Source organism: Mirounga leonina, unplaced genomic scaffold (assembly GCF_011800145.1).
Source record: "Mirounga leonina isolate KUSES-001 unplaced genomic scaffold, KU_Mleo_1.0 Mir_125, whole genome shotgun sequence".
NCBI classification, from domain to species: domain Eukaryota; kingdom Metazoa; phylum Chordata; class Mammalia; order Carnivora; family Phocidae; genus Mirounga; species Mirounga leonina.
Genome location: NW_023270305.1, coordinates 12,405,065 through 12,428,497, shown reverse-complemented (window position 1 = coordinate 12,428,497; position 23,433 = coordinate 12,405,065). Strand labels below are relative to the sequence as shown.

Sequence of the window (23,433 nt, the reverse complement as noted above, 5' to 3'; positions counted from 1 at the left end):
TCGGCTTTCATCCAGGTGGACGTGGGAGTCTGGAGTGAGCCTGGCGGACTGGCAGGGCCCTTCCCTTTCTAAGAAATCTGGTCATTACCAGGGTTAGGGTCATAGCAAGGGAAGTTTTGTGTTTATTTCCAGTTCAAAAAGTATGTTTAGGGCGCCTGGGTGGCTCAGTTGGTTAAGTGACTGCCTTCAGCTCAGGTTATGATCCTGGAGTCCTGGGATCGAGTCCCACATCGGGCTCCCTGCTCGGCAGGGAGTCTGCTTCTCCCTCTGACCCTCTCATGCTCTATCTCATTCTCTCTCTCAAATAAATAAATAAAATCTTTTAAAAAAAAAAAAAGTATGTTTAAAAAAGCAGCAGCATAACCATATAGCAATTTTGAAAAACATAACCCGTTTTCTCGGGATTCCATTCGCCAGGTCAGATTACCCTGTTCCCTCTCGCACATACTCTTCTGCCGTGATTCAGGGGCGCGCGTGGGTCTGCCATCCCCTTCTCAGGATACGGTGTTGGCTCTTTCTCTTTGGTCACGTTCTCATCACGGCACTTGTCATTATGATCGTTTCTATGAGGTTTGTCCAAAGGATGTGTCCTAGTCGAATGAGCCACTTGCTGGGCATTTGGGCCTTCCAGTCTTTTCCACAAATGTGAATGATGTTCATTGAAGTTCTTCTGGCATGTATGTCTTTTTACTTCTCATGGATTATTTCTGTTGGAAAAATCCCCAGGAGAGCCATTAATGGGTCAGAGGCTCGGAACATTCTTATGACTCCCGAAACATATAGTAGTTGCTATTTTAGGAAGAGTGGGAGTTGCTATTTTAGGAAGAGCCTCTATGCTGGGGAGACCAAGCCACATCCCTCGGCTGCTCTGGGTGGTCCTGCACCCCTGTAGAGGCCTGGCTGTGTTTCAGGGAAATTAGGACTGTGGTCATGGGCATGGAGCACCTCGCAGCGCTGGATTGGTTCCCAGGGAGCCCAGAAAGGCTCTTCTGGAGGGACAGGGCTCTGAGCTGGGGTCTGACCCTGTGGGTGCTGGCTGCTAGGGCTGCATAGGCCGGTTGGCTGGGAGCCCAGCACAGGTCGCTGCGACTCTCCTAATCCTTGGTGTCCCGCGACCCCTGCCTGTGCACACACCTGAGTGTCCTCTTCCCCGGGCTGGCGGGCCCTCCCCCACTCCTCACACATCTGCCTCTTCCTCCCCTTAGCGAGCACCTGCATGCGCGGGTGGCGGGGTCAGGGAGGGCATGGAGGGACAGAGAGAGAGCAAGGCTGAGACATCATGGACGGCGGGACCTGTCTTTGTCTCCCCTTCATCACTGTGCCCGGACCAGACAGGGTTCCTCGGCCTGGTCGAGTGACCCCAAGGACTCTCTGCTCGCCCTGGATACCTCCTGGGGCTCTTAACCTATAATAAACCTGTGGCCAGCCTTTGAAACCCACAGGATTTTAGGCCTCATCTTCCTGAGGCACCTGCTGTCCCCACACCCTCAGTGACACTTCTCCTCAGGTGACAGAACAGCTGCACCATACTGAGCACTTGCTGTATGCAGGCCTGTTCTCAGTGCCCTACGGTGAGGAGTCACTTCGTCCTCCTGCTTTCCCGACGGCTAACTGTTGCCCGGGATCACGCAGCCAGTTCACGGCGGGGCAGGGGTCTGAGCTGGGCTGTGGGACCCGGAGCCCAAGCTCTTGACGTCGCCACACCCTCCCGTCCCGCCAGCCCGGGTTCCTGCCCCGGCACTCGCCGCCTTGTCCCCTCCAGACTCCGGCAGCTCCCCGCCTAGGCCGCCCTGAGGGCTGGCAGGGCCCCAGGCCTCCGGCTTGTCTGGAAACCCCTCCTAGTGGCTCCTGTCCTTCCCAAGCTGAGCGCTTGCTCCTCGGTGCTTGGCCTTAGTTCAGTTTCCGAAGGCCCGTCCCCGCACGCGGGCAGGGGGCACACGGGCTACCCCCGGGCTCCGGCCCCTCATTCCTCTGCGACGGTGCCCCTCGCGGGGCTGTTAGCAGCGGGAGCGACGTAGCTGTGGAAATGGGAGACTGGTAGTAACCGCTGTGGCACTTCACGCTGGGCTGAGGGCCACTCGCCTGGTCGTCACCCTGTGCCTGGCCACAGGAGGGAGAGGGGAGAGGGACCTCCTGTGGCGCAGGGGTGAGCAGGTGGGGGCTCTGGTCTGCAGGCCGTCGGGGGAGCAGAAGGGGAGCTGTCGCTACCGCAGAGCTGTCTTCTTCCGGAGCTGGTGCGGGAGGCCCCAGCCCTCTGGCTTCCGGGGGGCACGGGCCCGGGCCCTTGGGGGCCTCTTGGCCGCCTCACCCAGAGGAGAGGAGCAGAACCTCCACACTTCGGTTCTCCTGCCCCAGAGAAGGCGTGTTTCAAACAGAGCTGGGTTCTCTGGCCTCAGGGTCCACGGGACACAGCCGAGAACAGGAGCCCGCAGGGCCCCCCGACCCTCGCAGACCCTCGGTGGGAGGCGAGGCCCCCCGCTCCTGTTCCCACCAGGCTGGCGTCCCTGCCGAGGTCTGGGGCCCACAGCCTCTGTTCCTCTGGACCGGCCCCAGACGCAGAGGACACAGGCAGCCGCTCTTGGTTTCCTGGCCACCCCTGCACCCAGGTAGCTCCTGTAGCTGGCGGGCTAGACACAGTACTGCTGGACCCCCCTGCCCCTCCCGCCGTGCTCCGCCCTGTCCGTCGGCCGAGCTCTGCAGCACGTGGCCTGGCCCCCCAGAACCACTCCAGCACGGGGGGCAGGCCCAGCCGTGCCTCTCTGTCCCCGCCTGTTGCCCACCTCCCACCCCCACTTCTTCTCCTAGGCCGACCTTAGCTTTGCTGCCTCGCCCCATAGGCCTCAGCCTCCCCTTAGCCACACTTGCCGTACCCCCGCAAACCTCAGCTTGAGCCGCAAGCTCAAGTTTCTCCCCCACCGTCCTTCACCAGACCCATCACCACCTGCCTCCCATCTCGGGGCACGGGGTCGTGCAGCCTTGCCGATGCGGTGCCCTGCCTAGGCTTCTCTGTCTGGCTTCACCCCCTCCCAGGGGCTGTCTCCTGCCCCATCTCCCAGCCCCCCAAGCTGGCTCAGTGTCTGCCTGCAGCACGTCCCAAACCAGCCCGTCTGTCCCCTCGCGTCTCTCCGCCTCTGTTCCTGACTTCACAGACGGGCACCTTCCACCCAGAGGCCGAAGCCACGGGCCTGTCCTGCCTGCTTGGTGCAAGCGGTCCCCAGGCCCCACTCTGCCAGGACGACTGCTAACTGGTCGCCCTGCCCTGCCGTGTCACACCCCTGTGCCCTGCAGCTTTCGGGAAGGAGCGCCCCATTCCTTGCCTGGCACACGAGGCCCTTCGTGGTGCAAAACGGGGGTCGGCAGACGTTTTCTGGAAAGGGCCAGAAGAGCCTTTTTCAGCTTTGCAGGCTGTATGTTCTGTGTCACAACAACTCGGCTCTGCTCTCAGAGGGAGAAGACAGCCACAGATGACATGGAAACCAGAGAGCGGGGGGGTGGGGGGGTGGGCAGCAGACAGGCGGCAGCGGCCCGCACGTGGCGGTGTGCCGACCCCCCCACTCCATCCAAACCTACCTCTGGAGCTGCAGGTCCCTGAACCCGGGGTCCTCAGGTCTCTGTGCCTTGTGTATGCGGCTCCCTCGGACAGGATGTCCTCAGCATCTCAGTCTTCAAGCCTCACTTCCAGGAAGTCCTCCTGCTTGCCCCTGACACACCCGGCTGATTCTGGCACCCTTCTTTCTTACTGCCCTGCTCTCCCTCGCTTGTCTTGGCACTTACCAAACTGCACGTCGGGAGGCATGCTCACCTGTCCCCCCATGAGGCCCTCAGCCCTCTGAGGGCAGAGACTCAGTCCTTTGCTGGCATTGGTACCCACCGTGCTGCCTGGCACGTAGTAGGTCTCCGGCCACGTTGAATCAGGATTCTTGAATGACTGGTCTGTGCAGGGTGCGGTGGATGACACAAGGTCCTGCCCTTGGGGGCCCCCAGTGCAGGGGCTAGAACAGGCCCACGTAGGCACTGTCGCCTTCCCTGGGGCCGTGAGGGTGCTCTGGAGGTTCAGAGCCAAGCATGGGTTTCTTCGTGGGTGTTTGACTCCCATCAGGGCCTGAAGATGCTCCATCACAGGAAGCTGCTGCCCTGGGCCTCTCTGGCTGCTTCCCAACCTGGGATCTGTGCCGGGAGGGCTCTGGCCGACGTCTGCCGCCGCAAGTATCCGAACGTGCCCCTGGAAGGGTACAGGCCGGACCCTGCCTCCCCACTAACCCGGTCTTCCTCCTCCCAGGAGAACCTTATGCTTTCCATCCTGCCCAAGCATGTGGCTGACGAGATGCTGAAGGACATGAAGAAGGACGAGAGCCAGAAGGACCAGCAGCAGTTCAACACCATGTACATGTATCGGCACGAGAACGTCAGGTGCGCCGGGCCTGGGCTCCGAGAGCAGGACGGGGGCCGGACTTTGTGGGGTCGGCCGTGCCCTGTGGGGTTCCAGAGTCTTCCGCCAGGACTAGAAGCCGAGCCATCCCCGCCATGTGAGCCTAAGGCCCTGCGGGAGCAGTGTTCCCGGCCCATGTTGGGGCTGAGACATCTAAGCTGTGTGGTCCAGCCCCAGCATCATACAGACATCACCCAGGGTGGGGAGGTGACATCCGGGAGGTCACCCAGCCATTCAGGGCCAGCACTGGGGCTCACAGCCGTGCTCCTTCCAGGAGGGGTGGGTTCATCCTGGGGCCAGGATCGGGCAGCGTGGGGGAAGGAGGCCCCGTGGAGGAGGGGCCCACAAGGATAAGCTAAACATCAGAGCCCCGAATTCACCCGGCAAGTGCCAAGGGTCTCACTGCTTTGGGGCCTGAGCAAGGGCCCCCTGCGCCGGGGTCCTGGCTGCCTGTGGTGGGCAGCGGGAGCTGGTGGGGGAGCCAGGCACGCTGTCTGGAGCCTCACGGCCGCTGCCCCCCTCCTCTTGCAGCATCCTCTTTGCGGACATCGTGGGCTTCACCCAGCTGTCTTCTGCTTGCAGTGCCCAGGAGCTCGTGAAGCTGCTCAACGAGCTCTTTGCCCGCTTTGACAAGCTGGCCGCCGTGAGTGCCTGGGCCTCGTCGGGCTTTCGGGCTCGGGGGCCACCCTCGGGGCGTGGGCCTGCCCCCCCCGCCCAGCTCATCCGGTTTCCTCGCACCATGTCCAGCAGGGACTCAGAGCCACGCCCCACACCCTGTGCTTTCAGAAATACCACCAGCTGCGGATTAAGATCCTGGGTGACTGTTACTACTGCATCTGCGGCCTGCCCGACTACCGGGAGGACCACGCCGTCTGCTCCATCCTCATGGGGCTCGCCATGGTGGAGGCCATCTCGTGAGTGGGGGGCTCCAGGGGGAGGGGCGGTGGACCACGGGAGAGGCAGGCCTTCCGTGCTCGGTCGTGGGGGCCCAGCGCACCCCAGGCCCCCATGTCCCGTGGGTGTTGCGTTGGGCGGCAGGCGGCCCAGTACCCAGTTCTGGGAAGTGGGGGACATGGCTCGTCTTCCTCACGGCTGAGGGGCTGCCAGCCTTCCACGGCCTCCGAGGGGCCCAGCCTCCATCCGCTGTGGTTTTCTGGAGAAGTGGCCGTCGTGGTGAAGTCTGTCACAGCCCCTCACATTCATCTGGATTCCCCCCCCTGGGTCCCCATTCCTCTCTCAGTGTTTTCTCACTGTGAGCCTCCAGGCCCATCTCCGGTCAGCAAGTCCGTGTGCGGCAGTGTGGGACTGGAACCCTGGCCTCTGCTCTGGGCTCCCAGCTCCACCGCTGCGAGCCGTGAGGACCTTGCACTCTCCCCCTCACACTCCCCGCTGTGCCTTGGAGGCCCTCCCAGGCAGGCCCTGGCTGGATCAGGCCCCAGGAGGGAAGGGGGCTCCTTGCTGAGGGTTCTCCCCCGGCCAGGATGGGGGCCGGGAGGGGTCATCTTGCCACCAGAGGGCCATTTTGCATTGTTACCATCTTCGGGTTAGAGCTCCTCTGACATTGGCCTAGAAACAGATGCCGCACTGGGGGGGGGGGGGGGGGGGGGGGGGGGGGGTAGTTCAGGATCACTCGCCTCCACTTCCCTCACCACGGGGCAGCTTTCCCGGCTGCACGTGAGCCCTGGCGCGGTGCCCGGCGCAGGTGGACACGGGCAAGTAGCAGCCTTCCCTCTGTCGGCCCGCTGGACCCCAGCCACAGGTGACTCGGCTCAAGCGCAGGCAGAGCGCTGTGGGGCGCCCAGGAGTCCCCTCAGCCTGGAGGGGAGGAAAGCCCGTGCAGAGCTCCTCCCCGGGGCATGGAGGGCCAGCCGCCTTGCTGCGGCCATGCCCGAGCCCTCCCCCTCTCGTGTGTGCCTGGCAGGTACGTGCGGGAGAAGACGAAGACTGGGGTGGACATGCGTGTGGGGGTGCACACGGGCACCGTGCTGGGGGGCGTCCTGGGCCAGAAGCGCTGGCAGTACGACGTGTGGTCTACCGACGTCACGGTGGCCAACAAGATGGAGGCCGGTGGCATCCCCGGGTGAGCCAGCGTTCCTTCCCAGTGGGGAGGTGCGGGGGCCGAGGGAGGGGGCCGTGCGCCCCTCGGGGCTGGGGCTCAGACGAGAGACACCCCAGAGCAGCGTTCCTCCTGGGGGCGCCTGCCTCCTGGCCTGAGCCCGGCCGTGGCCCCTCCGCCCGCCGTGGGGCCACAGGCCGGCATCTGGGCACGCTGTGCGGGGGCTGCCTGGGGAGGCCGGGTCCCCCGGAGGGCGCCGCGCTGGAGGAGCAGGCTCCGAGGCACCTGCACACCCGGCTGGAGCTCGGCCACAGACTCAGCCGGTCGGGGCGGACGGGCTGAGGACGCAGCCACGCGTTCCCCGCCTGGTCCGCCCCTCGCAGGCGGTCACGATCCTCCCCCTCGGCGGTCACTCCCCAGAAACGGGTTTCTTAGCCCCTGGCGACAGGTGTTGCAACTAGGAACCCGCAAGGTACGCAGCGGTAGGACGTCACGACAGGGTTCGGGGCGGCCCTCCGAATTCCTCACCCCCCGCAGCGCTCTGCGCGGCCTGGGGCCTGGGGCCGTCGCCTGCCTGCCTCGTGGCCGGAGCGCCGCGGCTCAGAGGCGGGGGTGGCCTCCGCGGGCTCCGGCGGCCTGACGGGCCCGGGCTCCTCGCTGCCGTGCAGGCGTGTGCACATCTCCCAGAGCACCCTGGACTGCCTGAAGGGCGAGTTCGACGTGGAGCCGGGCGACGGCGGCAGCCGCTGTGAGTACCTGGACGAGAAGGGCATCGAGACCTACCTCATCGTCGCGTCCAAGCCAGAGGTGAAGAAGACGGCCACGCAGCGCGGTCTCGGCGGCCCGGTGAGTGCCCCGGCCGCCCGGCCCGGCCCGGGAAGGCGGGTTCGAGAAGCCGGGCGGTGGAAGAGCGGCCGGGCCGTGGGGGGCACCCAGGCGGGCGGGGCGGGGCCGGAGAGCGCGTGGCTCCGCGGCCAGAAGGGAGGCCCCCGGGGCCGGCGGCCGGCGGGGCGGGCTCCCCTGCGTCGGGGGGAGCGGTCGGAGCCCTGGGAGAGACGGGGGCGCCCAGGGAGAGGCTGCCCAGAGCCGCGCGGGGGCCGAGGAGGCCGAGGAGGCCGGGGGCAGGCCGTGGGGGTGGCTTGGTCACGGAGACGGGGAACCGAGGCCGGGAAGGCTTGCTGGGTGGGAGAAGAAGGAAGAACAGGCCGGAAGCAGTGAAGCCGGCCCGCCCTGCTCTCGTCTCTGTGCCGCTTCCCTGCCTCTCGTCAGACCCGAAGCCCTGAGCCGCGGCCCCAGCTTCTCCCGCCCGCCGCCGGCCTCCTGACGGGCTGTCTGGTTCGGAGCCACCAGGGGCCGCTGCGGAAGCGGAGCCCTCCGTGCTGCTCGGCTGAACCGGGGAGTTGCTTCACTCCTCGTAACTTTGTACTTAGGAACGCGCCAGCCGCACCAGTCGCACCAGTCGCGAGAATGCAACGGCTGAGTCTGGCGCTCTCGGGGATGGCATGCGATCTGAGGCCGTCCCACGGCTGGGGCTTCGCCTCGTAAGGGCAGAAGCAGAGCGTGAGCTGGGCTGGGGAGGCTTCAGGGGCTGTGGCTGAAGACGTGACCCCTGGGGAAGTTTTAAGAGAGAACTACACACCTTCTCCCCTCCCGCAAATGTATGTGATGACCAGCGAATCAAACAGAAACAGAAGGTTCGTCCATTAGCTCCAATCGCAACCACTATTCAGGGAGTGCTTCTGTGCGTCCATTATTTCACTTACTCCTCAAGACAACCCTGCGAGAAGGGGGCTGTTGTCATACCCACTTTGCAGAGGAGGAAACTGAGACCCAGAACTTTGCACGCGAGTTGCAGATCTAGTAGGTGGCAGAGCAGGGCCCGTGCCCCCGGCCTGCCCGCCATGCTGCATCCCAGGTGTGCGTGGGTCCCTCCCGTGGGCAGCTCACACAAACTCAGCACCGGGAGGGACGCACGGGGGGATAGGACACCCCTCACTCCCGAGTAATTTAAAATCCCGCTCGGCACCAGTGTTAAAGGCCAGTTCAGGGTATTTTCTGCTGCATATAAAGTCTGAGCTGCAATTAAATGCTCCAAAGAACTCAGAAAAGTAGGAAGCTGTCTTTCAGAATATTAGGAACGGTCAGGGTAGAAAGTAGAGCCTCGTGAAATAAGACTCGACCTTGACACAAAATTAACGAGTCCTTCATATTTTTAAGAGTGCTACACGCAGAACTTTAATACATTCCCTAGAACAAATTAAAAACGTGTCTTCTAAGCTGTTCTACAAGACCGTAACTGACAATAATCTAAGAAATGAGCTTTTATAAAGTGCTAGGAAATTTATAATTTCTGGCATATAAAATTTTTAATCGAGAAATGCTATTCCTTTCAAACAGTACCCACAAGTTGGGTTTTACCAGGGACCACCTTGAAGTCACAAATGGCAGTCAGATAGGTCTTTGGGACCACACTCGTTCTCCTTTGTTCTAATCTTGTATTTTATTTTGCTTATTTCAACAACCCTTGCATGGTATGTAATTTGGATCAGGCTTTGTTGGCCGCAGCGGACACCCCTCCGAGGGTGCAGATGAGGCCACCGAGGCAAGGGAGCCTGGGCAGAGCGGGCTTTATGAAGCTGTCGTGCTTGAGTCATCATTCAGCATCTCGGGGAACTTGAGCGTTCAGCTGCGGTAGCTCGTGCCCCCGTGTTCGCGGCCGGGGTGCGCGGGCCGGTGAACCACGCATCACAGCCGCTGTAGCTCGTGTGGCCAGCCGAGCGACTGTTCTGGAAGCCTCCACCTCAGACGTGGGCGGATAAGGCGACGTTCACCTGCTCGGCCACCACGGGGTCGGAGGCAGTAATGCGCAGATGTCGGGGGGGGGGGCGGGGGGGGGAACACGTGTTGGGGGGGGACAGTGGGAAGAAGGAAGGAAGGTGGTGAGAGGTGCTCCTTGGGAAGTCACGGGAGCGAACACAGTTCCACTTGCAGAAATCTGTCCCCGTGGTTTTGTGAGATAAAGCGACAGACAGGGAGGAGAATGAGGACAGTCCTCACAATGAGTCCTTCCCGAGTGTTGAAAAGCTTCCAGACCTCTCCCTGCCCACCCTGCCCTGGTTGAGGCTCAGCCAGGCTGGTCTCAGATGCCTCCTCTGATGACTCTCGGGTCTCCACCTCAGGCTCAGCCGGCTTGCCTGCACTCACCCCTGCACGAACACGGGCAGCTCGGTCCCCGGTCCCTGGTCCCCGGCCCGGGGCCTGCTCAGCCCTCTGTCCTCCCATCTCCTCGGTGGCGGCTTCATTCTTTCAGCAGCTCAGACCAAACACCGGACACAGGCTTGACCCCTCTCTTTACCGGCCACAAGCCAGTTCCGTCGACCCTCCTGCGAGGGAGGACTCTGACTGCCCCCGCCCCACGCCCTTGTAGCCGCCACCCGGTCAGGCCATGTGACCAGATCGCGGGTCTCTAGCCAGTGATCCTCCCGCTGGCCAGGCCCCACGGTCCCTTCTCCACAGCAGGTGGTGCTCCCGCTGAAGCGCCAGGGGACGTCCTGTCACTGCCTTGGTCTCTGCCTGCCTCGGAGGGAAGGCCGGGTACAGCCAGGCCCTCGCTCCGCTCATTCACTGCCCCGGCAGCGGCACGGGCCTCCCGGCTGGTGCTCAGAGCACACATCTGCTGCAGGGCCTTTGCACCAGCTTCTCTCTCTTCCCCGGGGCGGGGGGAGGCCCATCCCCCGAGAGCTGCAGGATTCACTCCTTCAGGTCGTCACTGAAATGTCATCCTCACGGTGACACCTCCCCTGACCTCGTTACCGTCTCGCTCCCCAGCGATCCCCGTGCCCCTTCCCTTCTTTACCTCTCTCCAGAGCACTTACCCCCTTCTTATGTACTGTACTAATTTGACTGACTTGTCTTCCTGCTGTCCGCCTTCCCTCACTAGAATGTGAGCTCACTCGGGACGTTTCGTGTATCCCCTGAAGTTTAGGGACTCCGCAAATACTCGTGAAATGAGTGGACTGTCTCGCCGTGGGTTACAGTGTTTGACCTGTTCTGTCAAGGAAAAGGACTCATCTCTGGGCAAACGGGCTTGTGGGATTTGGTCAGACTTTTGGAAGGCATTTGACAGATGCTACAACCAAAAAGGACCTCTGTGGATCATTGTGTTACTATTTTAGAAACAGGAGTTGGAACAGGAGGGTCTTTCTTTACTTAGAAAAACTCTAGTGGTAGAAATAGACACCAGGAGTGTACGGCGTTTAAAACCAGCGTTCTAGAGGAGTCAGGGAGGACAGTTCTTAGCCTGCAGGCTTCCAAACTCTCATGGCAAGATTTCAGACCGACAGTAGACCACCCAGGCCCGCTGGGGCGGGTGGGCAGACTGTGTCTGGGGTTTCTGATGGCCGCTTCTTCCCGCTGCAGGCCCTGCGAAACGGAGCGCCAGCTTCCTCCCAGCCCAGCTCCCCCGCCCTCATTGAGACCAAGGAGCCCAACGGGAGCATCCACACCAGCGGCTCCACATCGGGGGAGCCTGACGAGCAGGATGGCCAGGTGCGTACGGTGAGGGCCAGGGCGTGGCAGGGGGCAGGGAGGTGAAGGTTGCTGTCGGAAGTGTCCTGTGCGGGAGTAGGACACCTGGCCACTGGCCCATGCTCCGCTCCTTCTCAGTGGTGTCACCTTGGGCATCACCTCCTACCCTGCCCCACTGTCTCAGTAGCTACTGGGGTGGGGGTGGGGAGGGTCAGAAGAGGTGCTCAGCTCTGAGGCCTTGTGTAGCTCTCCTGTACCAGAATCCTGTGGCTTTGAGGGCAGTGAGGACATCCGTGGAAAATTCTGTAGGATCTGATGAGACTGTTTTGGAAGTGAGACTTCAGGGTGGGCTCACCTCTCTGGTGAGGTCCAGACACCACAAGTCCCAGGCACAGATGGGGGATTTCCAGAGGAGTGAACGTGCTACCCACCCCCGAGGACAGGGTCCATCTTGGGAGAGCATCCAGGACCTGTCCTTTACTAAAGAGCTGCCCAAGTACGCTCACTGATGAGGGCAGATGCTGTGGGACAGGGACCTCTGCCTGCCGAGGTGAGCTCGTTGGCAGCAACCCCATTCTCGCTGCCCTGGTGCCTCTAGATCACGTGCTGCGGAACAAGAGGGGAGACAGGGCTGAAGGTTAACTGGGTTTTTCTGGATCACCATGACATTCAGCAACTCTTCCCTAGCATGATTTTCTGGATAGAAAGTGGAAATACAGACCTGATGTAACTCAGCAACGAGGGCGCAGATAGTTTTAGCAGCCTGTGGTTCTTCCATCCTCATAATTAGCCACACTCTCCAGCAGATGCTTCGGGGACAGAGGTTCTTGGTACTAGAACAGACCTTCCACGTCATTTTACAGAGAAGAAAGTTGGAGCTGGGGAACATGAGTGACATGGGTCCTATCGTCAGCCAGCGGTGCACCCAAGCTTAAGGCCGGGCTCTCTTGGACCCGTACACACAGCTCTCATGAGCCCAGTGTCCATTGTTATTTGGGCTGATGGCCATGTAATCACAGTCTGGATTCATATTTTTAGAGCCGATGCTTCTCCTCTGTAGGAATAAAAATGGTAGCGGGTACTTCAGCCCCACCACCCCACTAGTGACGAGGGCATCCCTTCCTCTCCCAGCACTTCCCGCCCCTCAGACCTTCCTCCCCCAAATGAACTGGATGTGTGTTCCTTTAAGAGCTCCCTTAAGCCCCAGAGTTGGGGCCATTCACCTCCCCAGGGATGCCGATGCGCATGGCTGGGTGGCACCCCCTCCTCCTAGCAGGGGCCACAGGGCCCGGGAAACCAGGAAGGACTGTGGCTTTGGGTCCAGACCCAAGCAGAAGGAGCTGCATGGGGGCATTGGGAAGACTTCCCATGAAGTGGCTTCTAGACCCGAGGGCCTAGTCCTCCTGAGTGTGATCCCTTTTGCTCCCCTCCCCTGACCACCCTCTTTCCCCAAATCCTCCTGCACCCCCCACCCCCCGCGCTGGCTTGCAGGCTGACAATCCCTCGTTCCCCAACCCACGCCGGAGGCTGCGCCTTCAGGACCTGGCTGACCGAGTGGTGGACGCCTCTGAGGACGAGCATGAGCTCAACCAGCTACTCAACGAGGCCCTGCTTGAGCGAGAGTCCGCCCAGGTGTAAGTGGTTCCTCTGCACACACTCGTGGGCCCTGACTTGGGGGTTCGGGGAGTTGGCCATCTTGAGTGGAGCCCCTTCCTGATTGGCCAAGGCAGGTGTGACATTTGTGTTCCCTGGGGCTTGTTTCCACTGCAGAGTGAAGAAGAGAAACACCTTCCTCCTTTCCATGCGGTTCATGGACCCCGAGATGGAAACCCGCTACTCAGTGGAGAAGGAAAAGCAGAGCGGGGCTGCCTTCAGCTGCTCCTGCGTTGTTCTGCTCTGCACGGCGCTGGTCGAGATACTCATCGACCCCTGGTGAGGGAGGGCACGGCAGGAGCTGCTAGGCTAGGGGAGGGTGAAAGGTGATGAGCTTCCTAGGCCAGAGGCGTGAGCGATGTAGGGGCCTCCCGCTGGAGCATGACATCGGGGCAAAAGCCTGGTCTCTTCCTTGCCTCCGGTGGAACAGCCCAGTGGAATTCAGGCCCACGTGTTGCTAGGACCATGCCCTGGACCCTCTCCTTCCTATCTACCCTGGGATTCTAGAATAGCACTAGCATCAAAACCAGGACTGAGAAAGCTGAAGGACAGAGAGGGGTCCAGGAGGATGGAGACCCTGGCTGCGTGGGCCTGAGCAGTTCTGGGACGAGGAGACAGAAGATGGGGGACACTCCTCAAGCTCGGTCACCAAGGCTGATCTGGCTTCCCTTTCCTGCTTCATCTTAGCCGATGGATTTTAGACTCTGGGTACAAACAGCTCTGTCACACAGCAGCAGGTCCTCCGGGGCAAGGGATGTTCTGGAGACCTTCCCCAGCTGTTGAGGCCCAAGCAAAGGACAGCTGCCGCGCCCCTCCCTCCCCGCAGCCCCTCGGCCGCTCAGTCCTGCGCAGGGGTTCCCTGTCAAATGGGAGGCGGTGGGGGCCTGTTCCAGCTATAGTTAGGGGCACTGTAAAGAGCCCTGGACTTAGTTACAAGTTCTAGACACGCTTCTTGGCCGATTTGTTGTATGGCCGTGTCCCTAAGGTTCCAGAAGCCAAAGACGATGATGATACCAACAACTTGAAGGTGATAATGTCTGCCCTGCTAACCCCAGGATTGTTGGAAGGATCAAATGCATTCATTCACTGCAGATACTCACCGGTGCTCGGTGCCTGGCTCTGAGGCCTACGGATATACAGTGAAGACAACATACAAAGAGCCCGGCTCCCGTGGAGCTTACATTCTAGCAGGGCAAGACAGAGGTCAACAACTGAATAATCAGAACATGCCTGCAGACAGCGGCAAGTGGGTGGATAGAAGGGAAGAAGGGAGCCAGGAATGCTCTGCATTTGGTCTGCTCTGCGTTTGTGTCCAGCACGGGGCGGAACAGGCCTCACCCACAGGGCACAGGGTGGGATTTGAGTAAAGACCCCGAGGGAGAGGAGAGGTGACCGAGAATCAGGCACCGGCTTAGCAACAGAGGTCGCTCCAGAACCAAATGGTGGGGGTTGTGTGAACGGGCAGGATTTGGAGACCCCGAGTTGCTCAGAGTTGCGAAGGTGGGTGAGGGAGGCCCTGTTCAACTGTGAAGCTCTGTGCAGTTGGGGCGGGGGGGTAGCGCTCCCAGCCCTCCCAGCCCTCCCAGCCCTTGGCAGCAGGCGAGCCGCCCTGTCCCACGCTCCCCCTTCACGGCACAGTGCTCACTCCCAAGAACCCCCTGCGCCCCAGCAACAGCTACCGCTGGGGGCGGGGGGCGGCGCGCGTTCCGGGGCCCTGCACTCAGCTGGCAGCCGCCCGACTCGGCCTCTGGCTCGTCTATGCAGCAGGAGGCATGAGTCGGTGGCGTCCTGGGAACGTTTCAGGTGCAGGCCTAGAGGGCCTGCTCTTCTCCCTCCTTCTTGCCTCTCGTAGCCCCTTCCCCGATCTCACTGATCCCTCCGCCCCCCTCCCTGTCGTTTCCCCATTACAGGCTGACAACGAACTACATGACCTTTGTGGTCGGGGAGGTTCTGCTTCTGATCCTGACAATCTGCTCGCTGGCCGCCATCTTTCCCCGGGTAAGAGCCGCTTTTCCTTTTGGCTGCGAAGCCCTCCAGAAGTGGGAGCGGTATGGACGGAGTCAGGCGTCCCAAGGACTCGGTACAAGCAGACTGTCGTGTTAGGATGGTTCAGGCGTTTGTCCATCCATTCCTTCCTCGTCACTCACGCACTCACGTCAGCTGAGCAAGCACGGTCCTATGCCAGAGCCCAGACAAACGCCTGGGAAACTGTAGAAAAGCAGTGGAGGCCCAGCTGGAAGGGGGTTGGCCCTGACCATGAAGGACCGTGAAAGCCAGACAAAGAGACTGAGGGTTTCTCCCGTAAGAACTGGGGTGCTTTGCAGAGTTTCTGATCAGACTGAGAGGAGAAAAGCAGTGTTTCAGGGTAATGAGACCAGCAGGTGGCTTGCCGGGTGACTTGGAGGATTTCGGCTATACTGACCCAGGGAAGACGGGAGCAGCCAGGCAAACGTGGCTGGCCCTGAAAATCGTTCCCTGACACGGCCTTGCTGCTGGACTTACGGGGTGGGCTGCCGCTGGCTGGCACTGCCCACAGCCTCCTGGCCTGGTCACTGTCTGCTCCAGAGAGGGCTCCAGTGGGGGCCCTGCTGTGTCACAGACCCCTCCAGAGGAACTGATACAGAGCGCCAGCCTCCTGTGCTGCCTTCTCAGCTCTGCCAGTTTTTGGTGGACTACAGTTTAGGTTCCTGAGAGGTAGGGGAGCAACCAGAATCATTAGCAGTCCTATTTATGGGAGAAAAGACTGTCAAAAGTTCACGGCCCCTGAAATTCCATTCCTTCTAGGCCTTTCCTAAGAAGCTCGTTGCCTTCTCGACTTGGATCGACCGGACCCGCTGGGCCAGGAACACCTGGGCCATGTTAGCCATCTTCATTCTGGTTATGGCAAACGTCGTGGACATGGTGAGCTCCTGCTGTGCCTGGTCAAGGGACGCCCCTCCCCTCACTCTCAGTGGAGAAAGGCTTCTGTATTGGCCAGGATGAGCAGTTGGTCAACCAATCCTCCACCCCTAGACACAGGTTTAGAGTGGCACTTAGTTTCCTAAACAGATCACCTTGGCCAAATGGACAGGGTCTTCTACCCCAGAAACCTGAGACTGACCTGTTTGCCCCAGCTCCTTGCTCTCCCAGAGTCCAAGAGCCTGACACCATGCCCCAGGCCCCGTGCTGGATGTTGCCTCATTTAATCTTTCTAACAGTCCCAAGACGTTTGGTATCATTATCTACAGTGGCGAGGCTCAGGTTAATTCACTTGTTTTAGCTCACACTGTCAGTAAGTGACAGAATCAGGGATCGAGCTGTTCTAAATCCCAATCCTGTGAAGAAACTCCATTATCTTACTGATCAAGGGGCACAATGCACATCTTAAGTATTCCCTACAGTGTGGCTAGTGTCATGTATCCAGGACCAGGGAGGGAAACCTGTTCTGCTAAAGGAGCTCTCTTGTTTGCCTTCATCCGTTTGAACGTTGCCAGACCTTCCTAGAGCCCAAATGGCTAGGGGCAGACAAATCATCTTCTCTGCTCTCAATTCATGGAGAAGCGGCAGGTCTCAAGGGAGCAGCCAGATGCTTTCTTGGGGGGGGGGGGGACAGCAGTTAGAAACCCAGCTCCGTGGGGCGCCTGGGTGGCTCAGTCGGTTGGGCGACTGCCTTCGGCTCAGGTCATGATCCTGGAGTCCCTGGATCGAGTCCCGCATCGGGCTCCCTGCTCGGCGGGGAGTCTGCTTCTCCCTCTGACCCTCCCCCCTCTCATGCTCTCTCTCTATCTCATTCTCTCTCTCAAATAAACAAAATATTAAAAAAAAAAAAAAAGAAAGAAAGAAACCCAGCTCCGTGGATTCAGAACCACCAGTCAGCTACTGAGCCTTGGCAGCTTGGAGCTGCAATTGACATTCTCGTCAGTCCTCACAGTTCCCAACAATTTTGGCAGTACTGTATACATGCTCTTAAAAAGTCCTACTTTTTTCAAATAACAATTTAAGCACAGGGGAAAAAACTCACCATGGAGACTTATCCCTTGGGCCAGTTGATCCGAAGTCCAACTAGAACTCAGGAGCTGCAGAACCTAATGTGCCCCTTGTCGCATGGTGCCCAAGCGCAGGGAAGAGAAGCCCGAGCCCCTAACCTGGCTGAGCACACCTGGAGCCTGGTGCCGGGTCTGGGGACCACTGTTTACCAGGGTCACGGACTCTATGCAGGACATCTCGAGATCCTGTTGCCAGGGGAGGGGTGAAAGACCAGGGAGGTATGAAAACCTCTCACATGCTGAGAACTTCCCAGAGCCAGACGAGCACCTTCCACGAGTGGGTGGAAGTTACAGGAAGTAGGTTGGCTTCAGTTGATGGAGGCACTTGCCATTGACTTCCGTCTGCCCAGCGGCGGGAGCAGGCCCCAGAAACCGAAGCGTCTGAGCAGAGACTGGCTGCCAGGCCGCGAAGCCGTGACGGAGGCTCCCTGGCTGGCCCCACGGCCCCTCCTTAAGCAACACTGTGCCGTGGGCAAGAGCGTGTTGTATGTGAAACCTAAAAACTGCACTCCTCGCTCTGACTCTACCGCCTGCTGAGTGCGCTGCTCGGCACCAGGCCAGCCCCTTCGGCTCTGCTGTAAAGGTGGCAGTCCTAGAGACGCTCGAGAATTTTCATAAACATCAAATGAGATACGGTTCAGCTCTTAGTGGGCGTTACTAATGTTTGTATTCTGTTCCTCGGTCAGTTGTCCCGTCTGTCAGTGTTCCCGAGGGAGCTGTGGGACGTGGTGGCCACGACCCAGCCGCCTCTGACCAGTGTCTGTTGTTCCCTTGCACCCCATGTCCTCCCTGCGCCCCGGGCCTGGCCTCCAGCTCAGCTGTCTCCAGTACTACACGGGACCGAACAACAGCACCGCAGGGCTGGAGGCGGAGGATGGCTGCGTAGAGAACCCCAAGTATTACAACTATGTCGCCGTGCTGTCCCTCATTGCCACCATCATGCTGGTGCAGGTCAGCCACATGGTGAAGCTCACACTCATGCTGCTCGTCACCGGGGCCGTGGCCGTCATCAACATCTATGCCTGGCGCCCCATCTTTGATGAATACGACCGTAGACGTTTTCAGGAACATGAGTAAGATGAAGCCTACTTGGGGATCTGTATTGTCTCCTTCCTCCCACCCCCAAGTCCCCACTTCAAGGTCACGGGCCTGGGGCTCAACAAAGGACGGTATGGGAATCGGGGTTCGTGGCTTCTGACAGAGATGCCACTAGTTGGCTGTGATCCTGGGGTAGATCCTTTCCATTCTTGATGAGTGGATGATCCGTGTTTGGCCACTGGGCATCAGCCGCTTGTCCCCAGGTGGGGCCTGAGTCTGCGCCTCTGTCCTGCAGCTTTCCCGTGGTCGCCTTAGAGAAGATGCAGGGATTTTCCACCCCTGGGCTCAACGGCACTGGCAGGTGAGGGCAGCGGCTTTCCCCTTTCTGGTCCGCACTCTCTCTTCTGGAAGCAAGAGAAGGCCGTGATCTCACCCCTTCAGAGGCACACGATGTGGGATATTCATTAGGGAAGTTAGTATGTGTTTCCACAGGAGGGCTGGAGCCAGAGGTAGAATGACCTCGGTATGGACCCGGCTGTCGCGGCCCATCCGGGCTCAGAGTGAGCCAGGGGAGGAGCGGCAGTGTGGTTTAGGGGGTGGGACGGGGGCTGGGTTGAGGTGAGGAGAGCGGGAACCGGCGGGACAGACCGCAGAGAAATGAGGGAAGAGCCCTGCACCCGGCCCAGAGGATCTGGAAGATGAGGCTTTGCCCCCTGCTGCTGGGCTGTCTCTGGGGCTGCAGGCAGGCCAGTTTTTGAGTCTGTTTCATGTCTTGAAAAGGATATTGGACTAGAAGTTCTCCAAGGTCCCTTCTAGTTCTAAAGTTTTAGAATTTTGTGATTCAGTGACTTGATTAGACCTTCAAGTAAGTTAAAGGAAACAAAAAATAGATTACCTAACAGAATGAGGGCAGAAGAAATGAATAGGTCCTTCACAAAAGAAGAAATCTAAATGGCCACTAATAAATGAGAGGCATTCATGTAATCAAGGATGTGAAAACCAGGACCACAACAAAAGACCACTACACACCTTTTTGGCAAGAATGAAGAAGTCTGGTAACATCAAGTACAACAGTAACTCACTCCTGATGGGTGTATAAATTGGTACAACCATTTTAGAAAACAATTTGGAGTTATTTAGTAAAGTTGCAAATAGACCTAGGACCCAGCAATTCCACTGCGCCCTTACACTTTACAGAAGTCCGTGCACACCTCTGCATCCCAGGATGTGTGTAGGATTGTCCAGTCACGTTGTTCATCATAGCTACACATACACACAAAACATCCAAAGCAGATGAAAACAACCCAAACCACATCAACAGCAAATGGGGACACAAGTTGTGATCTATTCATACAACAGACTACTGTATAGTAATGAAAACTGTAGCTCCATACAAAAATGTGAAGTTATTAAAAAAGAATCAAATGGTGCCATTGTCCCATCACTGCAACGCTAGTCTCTCTCCAGAGGCTTCCGTGGTCACACCTACAGTATTTATGAAACATCTGGGGCGCCCTCGGGTGGATTCCAGGAGGGGCCAGGGCTGGGCTGCCTATTGGGAGCCCAGTGGTTTAAGAAAGATTCACCTGTGGGAGTCCGGACTTGATGTGAAGGTGCTTAACGAGCTGGGAGGAGTTTCTGGCCCAGGGTGACAGGAAAGGCCCAGCCCCGTTGGAGGGAATCAAACTCCTCTCTGCCCCGCAGCCTGCCCCTGGTGCCTTCTAAGTACTCCATGACCATGATGATCTTCGTCATGATGCTGAGCTTCTACTACTTCTCACGCCACGTGAGTGCCTGCACACCCTCCCCTCCCCCTCGCATACAAGCCAGTGGGGCCTCCTGAGAAAGCAGTCTCAGGGCCCAAGAACACAGGCTCCTCGGGAATGCTGGCTTCCCTTACCCAGCCCAGCACGTGGCCCTGGCTGGGCCACCGTCCCTCCGCTTTCCGGTTCCCTCCCTCGCCGTACAAGGCCCGTCCTTGCCCTCTTCTCCTGATTGCCTCCGGCACATGCTGCAGCAGCATACAGAGCAGGCTAAAAGCTTGGAGAACATGTTTCCTAGGCCAGGGGCCCCTGGATTTTCACCCACCCTGGCTCTGGGACTTACTCACACACTCACCATGGAGCCAGGAGAGAAAGGGAAAGAAGCTGATGAAGTTTTGTTTGGTTCCAAGGAAGAGGTAAAAGAAGCAAGCAGAGAGAGAGGGCGGGGAACTAGCTCCCCGTGAGCCCAAGTGCCCCCCAGTGGTTTGCCAGGGAAAGTACAGCCTTCCCTAGTCCGATGGAGCCTGGCGGAAGTGGGGACTTCACCCTAGGCTGGCAGATCCCCACGGCTGCCATCCGCCTCCAAGACAGACCCGTCGCTAGAATGAGGTCCCAGATTTAGGGGAGCCTCCCACGTACCCAGAAGGCTCTCGGCGCTCTGCAGAACCACGGCGAGGCCGGGAACCCCACTGTAGCTGCAGGGTGGCCTTTTTCAGTCGGTGGGTCTCTTTGCGTCGTCTTTCCCTTGCTATTTAGTAGTCTTCCTGCCAGTGTTTCCCCATGGAACCCCTCCAAGTTCTCTTCTTCGTCTTTCCTTCACATGGCCGGCTAAAGCACACACCTTGCCTGTGTCCGTCCACAGGTAGAAAAACTGGCAAGGACACTGTTCTTGTGGAAGATCGAGGTCCACGACCAGAAGGAACGTGTCTACGAGATGCGGCGCTGGAATGAGGCCTTGGTCACCAACATGTTGCCTGAGCACGTGGCACGCCATTTCCTGGGGTCCAAGAAGAGAGATGAGGTGAGGGGTGGCCTCACACAGTAGCCGGCAGCCACGAGGCTGTGTGTCTTCATCCGGCTTGCTTTCGCCAGCCCATCTGGGCCCAAGGCCTCCTCAGGAGCGGGCACTGGTCCGGGCTGGGCTGCACGCAAGTGGCGACTGTAACATGTCACAGGCTTCCGGTAAAGGGCACCGCTTAGATGTTTTCTGTGGGCCACACATCCCTGGAAGTCCCCAACCTCTGTCAGCTGTGATCTCCTCACACAGAAGGGTTCTTAGCCTCACTTCCACCGTTTCTCAAAGCTGGGGCTGTTACAGGGCCCAGAGAAACTTTACTTGTTTGAAGTTGCGATGAGCCACTTCCTTATAATGCAAAGTTGGGATGTCCATCCAAAAAGCTAAGGACACCGATCATGGGTGTGGAAGACAGAGTCGTTTCTGGGGCACGCCATTCCAGCAGCGTTTCTTTGAGCACTCTGGCCCTGCCTCTTCTTAGGAGCTGTACAGCCAGTCTTACGATGAGATTGGAGTCATGTTTGCCTCTCTGCCCAACTTTGCCGACTTCTACACAGAAGAGAGCATCAATAATGGTGGCATTGAGTGTCTGCGCTTCCTCAATGAGATCATCTCAGATTTTGATTCTGTGAGTGCCCATCCTGCCCCTCTCCTGCCCCAAAGCCAGCTCTTTCCAGGTTCTACCTCAGGACAGGCTGCAGGGGTCAGAGAAATGGTAGTTACCCTTGCTGCTCTGTTTTCCCGTATGAGCTTCTCCCGGTAACATGGGGGCTTCTGCTGCCTGGGGGCTCTGAGTGGGAAAGACAGGAGCCCGGGAAGCTGTCTACAAGATCACAGCATAAGGACTGGCCCAAACAAGATCCTGAGGCACTGGATTCCTCCTACCCTCAAATTCAGATTCAGTAAATATTTATTAGGTAACTTGTATCACCAAGGAAAATACTTTTACGTATACGCTCAAGCACCCCAGGGGCCTGGCAGTTTTGTCCCATGTTAAGGTCATAGAAGCAGAGGCTCCATCAGCAAGTCTGCCTACATGATGTGACCGCTAAGTGGCAGAATTGATAGTTTTTAGGAAAGCATCTCTTGGATGTCTTGTGGGGTGGTTGTAAACAGGCACATCTGCCACTTAGTTGGCTCACTTCTCTCCCTGGACTCTGCTGACCTTTCTCTCTCCTTTGATACTGGCCTCAGCTCCTGGACAATCCCAAATTCCGGGTCATCACCAAGATCAAAACCATTGGCAGTACCTACATGGCAGCTTCAGGAGTCACCCCCGATGTCAACACCAACGGCTTTGCCAGCTCCAACAAGGTAGCTGCCCACCCCACGGCTGGAGGAGATGGGGCCCTGCCTCCTGGGGCAAGAGCGCGGCCGTCCACACCTAGCGTGTGAGACAAGGAGTCGCAAGGGTAGCTGATGCTAGTGAGCACCGCTGGGTCAGCGGGTCACACACACACCACCGGCACCATGTGATGCAAATTTAAAATCCTATTTACTGGCCAAGTTTCACAAGCAGAGAAAGAATAGCCTACACAACCCCCCCACTGGTGCACAGCTTAGGCCAGACATAACTGCTCTAATCGTGGCCATGCTCCCTTCATGCTCTAGACTTTTGAAAGAACTGGGGAGTGGCGACCATCGAGCAATTACGTAACAATGAAAACATCCAGGTTGGGAGTAGTTCTGATAGGAAAGGGGTCTTCGGAACTCACTGGCTGGCGTCAGCCTGTTGTTTGTTATATCAGACCTATGGAGCTAGCTGTTTATGAGAGGAAATGAGCTGTGGGCGCCCTGGTCCTAACAGCTGTTCTTAGACTGTTCTCATCCTATTTTATCTTACAACTGTCCTATATAAGTACTACTACCATCTCCATTTTATGGATGAGGCTAAAGAAATGTGTCTAAGATGGGTCATGACCTCCAAGGGCTTATAATCTAGTTAAGGAATGCAAGTGAGAACTATCCCAAATTCAGAGCGCAGGTTCAGGTGCGGGGATGATGGCAGACAGGAAGCGATGTAGCTGGCCCGGACCGCTCTTCCCCACCTGCGGGCCCTAAGGGATGCAGGGGAGCGGTCAGTGACAAGCCGAGGTCGAGGTCACGGACTCGTCTGTGGGAAGTGGAGAATAAGGCCTCGGACGACGCGGTGCAGGAATTCACCTGCAGAACGCCGTGACGGGGAGCGAGGGGCCCGTACAGGCTCCTGACGCCCTCGCCGCTGCTCCCCGGCCCAGGAGGAGAAGTCAGACAAGGAGCGCTGGCAGCACCTGGCCGATCTGGCCGACTTTGCCCTGGCCATGAAGGATACGCTCACAAACATCAACAACCAGTCCTTCAACAACTTCATGCTGCGCATCGGTAAGAGTTCTCGGGCCTGGGTGCTCCCTGCCGCGCTCCCTGATGCGAGGGACTCGGCACATCAGCAGGAAGGGCGAGACTTAGCCCTGGAGGCATTTAGGGTGGGGAGGGTCACACAGGCACGGCTCTGGGACCTTAGGGATCTCTTCCCGGTGATCGGACGGCGCATCTGGTGAAATGAGGGCCAGCTGTGTGTGTCCCACACCGTTCGCCGCGATTAGCCTGACTTCTGAGTGTGGCCGCGAAGGCAGGCTGTCCACCTCCCCAGGCGGTCCTGCACGCTTGCGGAGAGCTTTGCTGCCTCGGTCCAGCCTGTTAATGTCCCCTGCTGTCCCCACTGTGGGGGGTGGAGGTGGGATTCTCACTTCTGGAGGAGCTCACCTCAAGTACCAGACAGGTGTGAAGCTGGCAGCTTCCATACTGCATGAATTAGTTAGCGTACCAGCCAGGACAGGATAAACAGGGGACGCATCTGCCCCCTGGTGGCTTCAGGACCAGCTTCATGAGGAGTAGGCTGGTGGACTCAGGAGCTCTGTGGTTGGGGCCAGGTGGTGGATTCTCTGGGA

At 58.8% G+C, this 23,433-nt stretch overlaps 1 protein-coding gene and 1 long non-coding RNA gene across 4 annotated transcripts in view; one reads left to right on the top strand and one right to left on the bottom strand.

Annotated features, from left to right (window-relative positions):
- The window catches only part of ADCY3 (adenylate cyclase 3), a 76,303-nt gene that overhangs the window by 51,323 nt on the left and 1,547 nt on the right, over positions 1-23,433 (top strand). For 2 of the 3 annotated variants that reach the window (XM_035000695.1, XM_035000694.1), the window contains exons 4-20: positions 4,280-4,410; positions 4,961-5,072; positions 5,216-5,343; positions 6,351-6,509; positions 7,154-7,331; positions 10,905-11,033; positions 12,504-12,646; positions 12,783-12,944; positions 14,576-14,663; positions 15,450-15,566; positions 17,504-17,763; positions 18,024-18,089; positions 19,433-19,514; positions 20,354-20,512; positions 20,988-21,134; positions 21,701-21,820; positions 22,744-22,867. In XM_035000695.1, the coding sequence (XP_034856586.1) occupies positions 4,280-4,410; positions 4,961-5,072; positions 5,216-5,343; positions 6,351-6,509; positions 7,154-7,331; positions 10,905-11,033; positions 12,504-12,646; positions 12,783-12,944; positions 14,576-14,663; positions 15,450-15,566; positions 17,504-17,763; positions 18,024-18,089; positions 19,433-19,514; positions 20,354-20,512; positions 20,988-21,134; positions 21,701-21,820; positions 22,744-22,867 (2,305 nt within the window). The remainder of the gene's footprint in view (positions 1-4,279; positions 4,411-4,960; positions 5,073-5,215; positions 5,344-6,350; positions 6,510-7,153; positions 7,332-10,904; positions 11,034-12,503; positions 12,647-12,782; positions 12,945-14,575; positions 14,664-15,449; positions 15,567-17,503; positions 17,764-18,023; positions 18,090-19,432; positions 19,515-20,353; positions 20,513-20,987; positions 21,135-21,700; positions 21,821-22,743; positions 22,868-23,433) is intronic. The other variant, XM_035000696.1, reaches the window with a different exon arrangement.
- LOC118007655 lies at positions 480-7,347 on the bottom strand. The gene is made up of 2 exons (XR_004678459.1): positions 7,269-7,347; positions 480-707 (listed from the first exon to the last, which is right to left on the bottom strand). It is a non-coding gene; the product is annotated as an uncharacterized LOC118007655 (long non-coding RNA).